Genomic DNA, 5,888 nt, shown 5'->3' on the forward strand with positions numbered 1-5,888 from the left:
CTGTGCACCACAAGGGCGTGCTGGCGGGGCCAGGTGCGGGCTCGGGGGAGAGATGGGTTCCAGGCAAAGCTGGGGTGAGGGGGTTGAATGGTGCCTACTGAGTGTCACATATTTGCTGTGCCTCAGTTTCCCCATCAGAACTCTGGTACGCTGATTCCTCACAGGCTGGAGCTGTAGGGTCTAGGCACCCCGTCTTCCGTCTGCCCTGATGGCCTCCCTCAGCCCCAACCTGCATTGGAGGGAAGGCCCTGGGCGGGGTGAATGAACCCCAGGGTGGCAAGTGGGGCCCCAGGGGCTGGGGCCCTCTGACCTCACACCCTGTCCCTTCAGGAAGGGACCAAGGGAGGGAGGAGCTGGAGACAGGCCCAGGCGAGGACCGCAGGTGAGTCTGGGCAGGCCCTCAACTTGGGCGAGGTGGGGAACGTGAGCCGAGCCCTGGGCAAGAACGGCCTTTGTGAGTGAGTCCCCAGGGCCAGGGAGGGGGCTGTGCCTCCTTTGCCGCCTGCTCCTCGGGGCTGTGGGTACAGTCTCCCCATTGCACATAGAGAGGTGCCGAGGCCCTGGCTGCAGGGGACCCCCGAGGGCCGCCTCTCAGCCCCTTTCTCTCTGGGCACCCAGAGATCATGAGGAGTGCAGCAGAGGACACTCTGCAGGCCTTTGGTGCCCCCCATCTTCCTCCCAGCCATTCCCCCTTGGGCCGTGGCCTCCCCAAAACTGGCCCATGCTTTTCCCCAGAGAAAGTTGCAAGCAGGTCCATTTTGAGACTTTTTAAAACTTTACTTTTAAAAATGTTTTTATTGTAAATCACTTTCTATGAAAAAGGTTAAATTGCCCGATGGGTTAGGAGAGTGGATGTGGGATGCAGCCCAGGGCGTTTATGGTGGAGCAAGACACTCCCCTGCTGGAGTGCAAGCAAGGGCACGGGGCCATCCCCCCATTCCTGGTCCCAGTGGTTCTAGCAAGCACTGCGTCCCTCCCAGTTAAGCCTCAGCTCTAGCTACACTCACTACATTAGTCAGTCTGTCCCCTTTCCCTCTGCAGCTTGGCTGCCCCAGCCCCTAAGCCCCAGATCCCCACCTCCCCGCTGCTCTCAGCCTCAAGTTGGGCTCAAAGATTAGGGACACATACCCTCTGCCCCACCTCTAGGGATGAAGCCAGAAGATCCCAGAGGCCTTAGAAAATCTCCTGGCTCCACCCGGCACCCCGGCCTCCTTTCTGTCTCCTCTCTCTTCCCCCCTCTGCCTAGATCCTCCTCACAGACTGCCGGGAGAGGCCTCTTGGGTGTTCATTTGCAGTCACCTAATCAGCATTGGTTGTACCTGGGAACTTGCTCTGGATAGAGCCCTGGGGAGGAGAGCAGGAGAGAGAGAAGCTTGGAAGCTAAGGTGTTCTGGGGCGAGCCCTGTACTGATGTTTCCAGCTTGGCCAGGGCCCCTCCAAGCCGCAGCTCTCATAGTGCAGGGCCCTTAGCGTGTCTCTGGGGCAGGGAAGAAGTGGATCAATGAAACACTGTGTGTATGGGGGGCTGGGGAGCGGAGGCAGCAATTTGGGTCCTGGGCCCCAATTCTCAGCCTGCTGGACTAGAATCTGAGGATGGCCTGGGCTGGGGGCCGTGTGGCCTGGTGGGGTGACCTGGCCCAGCCCCTGCCTGGGCGTTAGGGTGTCCATGGGCCTGCACTGGTGGGGAGGGGGGCAGTCTAGGCCCAGACTTCGGTGCTGTCTGGAGGTGGGGCAGGGCCTGGCTTCTTACAAGAAGGCGCCCAGGCTGGCCCAGTCATGCAGGTCAGAGGCCAGTGTGGCATCCCCGGCCTCAAAGAGGGGCTCGGGGGGCAGGGAGCTACGGGTGCTCTCGTCCCAGGGGTGCTCCAGGAAGGATGTGGCCAGGAAGGTCTCATCAAAGTCCAGGCTGTCGGTAGCCTGCTCCGCTGGAGGCCCCCAGGTAACAGGGCAGTCGATGTGGTGGCCATGGATGGTGAGGTCCACGTCCCCGTGTGAGGCAGGGCTCAGCGGCGGGATCAGCTCCGAGGTCTCCAGCGTGCCCAGCTCCCCGTCCAGCGTGCCAGTGTCCAAGATGACCTCCCAGTCAAAGTTGCCCTTGAGGGGTTCCAGCTCACCCTGCTCCTCCTGGGTCAGCAGCAGGGGGCTGGAGGGCCGCGGGACCTTGGCCTCCTGCTTGGGCAGCGGCTGTTGATGCTTACGCCCCAGCCTGCCCTCGCCTGCACCCCAGCCCGCCTCCCCAGTGGCCTCCTCAAACTCCCGCAGCAGCTGCTGGTCCTCGGTGCTCACGGTCAATGGCCCGGCCCATGGGGCGGCGCTGGGCTCTGGCACGGCCTGGCGGGCAAAGGCCGGGTGGATGTGGACTGGGGGCAGCCGCCGCTTCTTCAAGGCCCCACTCAGCAGCCGCTCGGCGTACTGGGGGTCGATGCGCCAGAAGCCCCCCTTGCCTGGCTCGTCCTTCTCCCGAGGCATCTTGATGAAGCCCTTGTTCAGGGACAGGTTGTGGCGGATGGAGTTCTGGACACAGGGAGGTAGGAGAGAAGGAAGACAGCTGGGAGAGTGGGTGGGGTCAGTGATGGGGGGCTCCTAGCGCCACTGCCAGTCCCACCACCACCTTCTCTCCGATGGGGGCAGGGGAGACAGAGGCGCTGCTCCGAGCGGGAGGCTCTGGGACACCAGCCACGGGGCACCAGGAGGTGGGAGTGCTGTCGGGGGCTTTTGTTCCCTTTTGCCAGGATATCTGCCTGCTCAGTCATCCGAGCCCTGAGCCGCAGGGTGGCTCTCAGTGCCAGCCTGTCCTGCCCTCCCTCCCTTACCCCACTGCTTGCGGCCTCTGGTCAAAGGCCTTGGCTCCCCCAGGTCCTGGACGGCCATCTCCCTCTGCCTGGGCCTGGCTGGCCTTCTCTGTTTGTGAAATGAGTGAGTGTGTGTGAGGGTGTGTGTGTGTGTGGGGGGGGATGAAGTGTGGGAGGATCTGATGACTTTCCTTGTTTCTAGAGCCAGCTGCTGGCCTGGGCCCTCACCCACCATGTCCCCCTCCTCCCACCCCAGGCTCTGAGGCCTCAATTGATTATTACCCAGCCAAGAGCATAGCGCTCATTCCTGGGGCCTCTCGGGCTTGGGGTAGGGTGGGGGGTGGTGGAGGGTCTCTGCTTTCTCACCAAGGTTACAAATGGTACCTGCCCCAGGGTCAGGGCCCAAGCAAATGTGGAATAGCTGTGATCACAGGAACTCTGATCCTGTGACCTGTGCCACAGGGAAGGATCTGTGCATCCTCAGGGTCTCTGTCCCCACGTAGCCCCTGATCCTGATGGTCGAAGAGGCTCAGGGCAGTGTGGGCCCAGCCTGAATCACCATCCTGCCTTGTTCAGGCCTGGGTGCACAGTCCAAACCACGCTGGGGCACAGGGGTCTGGGGCCTGGTGGGTGGGGCCGGCAGGTGAGTAGTGCCCCCTGGCAAGACTGGGAGGTTTACATGGTGGTCTGGGCCCCTTGGCTGCTCTGTGCCAGGTTCCGGAGACTTGGAACATGAAGCCAGTGTGGGAGGAAAGAGCCCCTGTGGAAAGCACGTGGCTGAGGTAATTGTCCCCCCAGGGAGGTTGATGAGAAGAGGGGGAGGAGTGTAGGCAGGAAACTAGGGAGGGCTTGGGGTGGGGGCTGGCACAGCAGCTTTCGGAAGGCCCCGTAGCCCTTCCACTGGGACACAGATGGCCTTCACACCCTGCAGCACGCCCCTCTCCCCTCCCAGAGCCCCTCCAGCCAACTGAAAGCAGGCGGGATGCAGAGCCTGGCAGGAACGATGCTCTGCCTCCAGTCAGGCCCTGACAAACTGACCTTGAGGAGGGTAGTGTCGAGGAATTGCAGGACTTGGGACAAAAATGTGTCCCTCAGTCCATCAACCTACCCTGGGGGGCTGTGTCCATGCATAGTTCAGCCCTGGTCTTTGGGCTGAGCCTGCCGGATGAGTGACAAGTTCTTTCCCCTTGAACCTCTATGTCGGCACCCCTGCAGCCCTCTGAACATCCTCCCTCCTCCGTCTCTGAAGTCAAAGGGGCAGCAGTCCAAGCACTGGGCTCCCTTGAGGTCCTTCCTGGACGGCCTTCCTCTCTCGGGGCCCTGGCCGTACCGCGCCTACTTGGCCTGCAGATCTGGGTTGTGAGTCCATTTCGCGCAGGCATGGGGAGGGAGGGAGGGAGTGCCTCCCTACCTGCCAGGTGGGATCAGCGTGGCGGAAGTAACAGAAGTTGTCCGTGATCCACTTGTAGATGGCCGACAGGGTGATCTTGGTGGCCTTGCTGGCCTGCATGGCCATGCAGATGAGCGTGGCATACGAGTAGGGCGGCTTCACGTGCGGGTTGGTGGCGTAGTCCACGTCGTCGGGAGGCGAGGCCTGCAGCCCCGAGGGGGCGCTCCGCGGCGTGCAGGAGGACGTGGGCTTGCCGGGTGTGTGCGGCTGCCCCAGGCAGGCGGGGTCCGCCGCCAGGGGAGACCCCGGCTCGGCCGAGCCTGCCAGCTCGTGGGAGCCGTGGGGGTCGGTGTCCCCCGAAGGCAGGGCGGGGAGCTCGGCGTTGAGAATGGAGAATTCCTGCAGCCACTGCAGGCTGGTCAGGCTGTCATTCAGGGCGTTGGACTCCTCCAGGCCGCCTTCCGGTCCGGCCTCCTCCGCTGCCCCTGCTCCCGAGACGCGTAGCCAGCTCTCCGCCATATCTGCGGGGACTCTCCGAGGGGGCTGTCAACATCCACGAGCCGAGCCGAGGGTGGCCGCCGAGCTCTCCGGCCCGCTGACTCCCGCGGCTTCAGTTACGCAGCCTCCCGGAAACGGGCTTCCATCCCGCGATCCGGGGGTAGCCTCCTCCAAACGGAATGTGGTGCCTGCGGGGACCAGAGCGGGAACTGAGCCCTCTTTCCCCACCCCCGAGGGGAGAGTGTGGGCGAGGGGGGAGGCTCTTACTAAAATCCTTCCTGCAGCCGGGGAGGATCTTTTAGTGCCGAGGTCTGGGAAACAGAAGGTGTGCCCGGGGCTCCGACCCACACGGGGTTCGCCTCGCTCTTTTCCTCTTGGATCTTTTAGAGGAGACTTAATTAGCCCAACGAGGGAATAGTGTAGGGGCATGCGAGGCCACCCCATTCTCCCTCAAAGCGGGGAATTAACCCCCCTCTCTCCGTCCACAACCAATGGAAATGGGGCGAGAGAGTCCAGGAGGGCAGTACGACGACGGGTCTGGGGGCGGGGGAGGTCGTCTGATCTTTGAAAAGGGATATTAGGATGGGGCTCAAGGGGAAGGAAGGAAACAATACAGAGAGTTATAAGGGGGCGGGAAGTGAGTGTCCCCCAAACGCCTCTGATGTCAGTCCCCGGGCCCACCACTTCCGTCGGGGACGGATGGGAGAGCGGGCTGGTACTGACGCCCTCCCTTCCCACGGCCTGCAGCCCTCCCCGTCCCTTACCTGGCTCAGAGCGCAGCCCGGGCCAAAGGAAGCTTCTCAAAGAAATTCCTCCCACCGCCCACCCTCACCGCGGCTCTCTGCTCCCACCTCGAGGGCCCAGCCAGCAATCCTCGTCGCCACTCACGCCCGACGGCGCCTCTCTGAAAGCCAGCGGCCAGGGACCGGCACTCAGTAGCCGCTCGCAAGGCGTCTCCTGCTGCCGTGGCGACGCCCCGCCCATATAAACAGCTTCCGCTTCTGCCATTGGCCAGGGCGTCTCCAAAGAGACCGCGGGCTCTTAACCGCTCTCTCACGCGGTAACTCTCTTCCAGCTCCCTCCTGCCGCCCTCTCCCGCGCGCGACCCAGCCCCCTACCCGCCACCGCGTCCCGGCTCCGCGCATTCCCGCCCGACGGCCCCGCGCAGGGCTCGGAGAGGCGCGCGGCTCGGCGCTCCCGCAGAGGCC

The 5,888-nt window shown here is 63.4% G+C and overlaps 1 protein-coding gene across 1 annotated transcript; it reads right to left on the reverse strand.

Moving 5' to 3' along the window:
- Nucleotides 1–1,746: 1,746 nt before the first annotated feature.
- Nucleotides 1,747–4,701, reverse strand: LOC309793699 (forkhead box protein J1-like; the record flags this gene model as incomplete). The annotated part of the gene is made up of 2 exons (XM_082604390.1): nucleotides 1,747–2,514; nucleotides 4,204–4,701. The coding sequence occupies 2 exons, from the start codon at nucleotides 4,699–4,701 to the stop codon at nucleotides 1,747–1,749; spliced, it is 1,266 nt and encodes a 421-aa protein (XP_082460516.1).
- Nucleotides 4,702–5,888: the final 1,187 nt, after the last annotated feature.

This window comes from Mesoplodon mirus (genome assembly GCF_964341445.2).
Source record: "Mesoplodon mirus genome assembly, chromosome: 18".
NCBI classification, from domain to species: Eukaryota; Metazoa; Chordata; class Mammalia; order Artiodactyla; family Ziphiidae; genus Mesoplodon; species Mesoplodon mirus.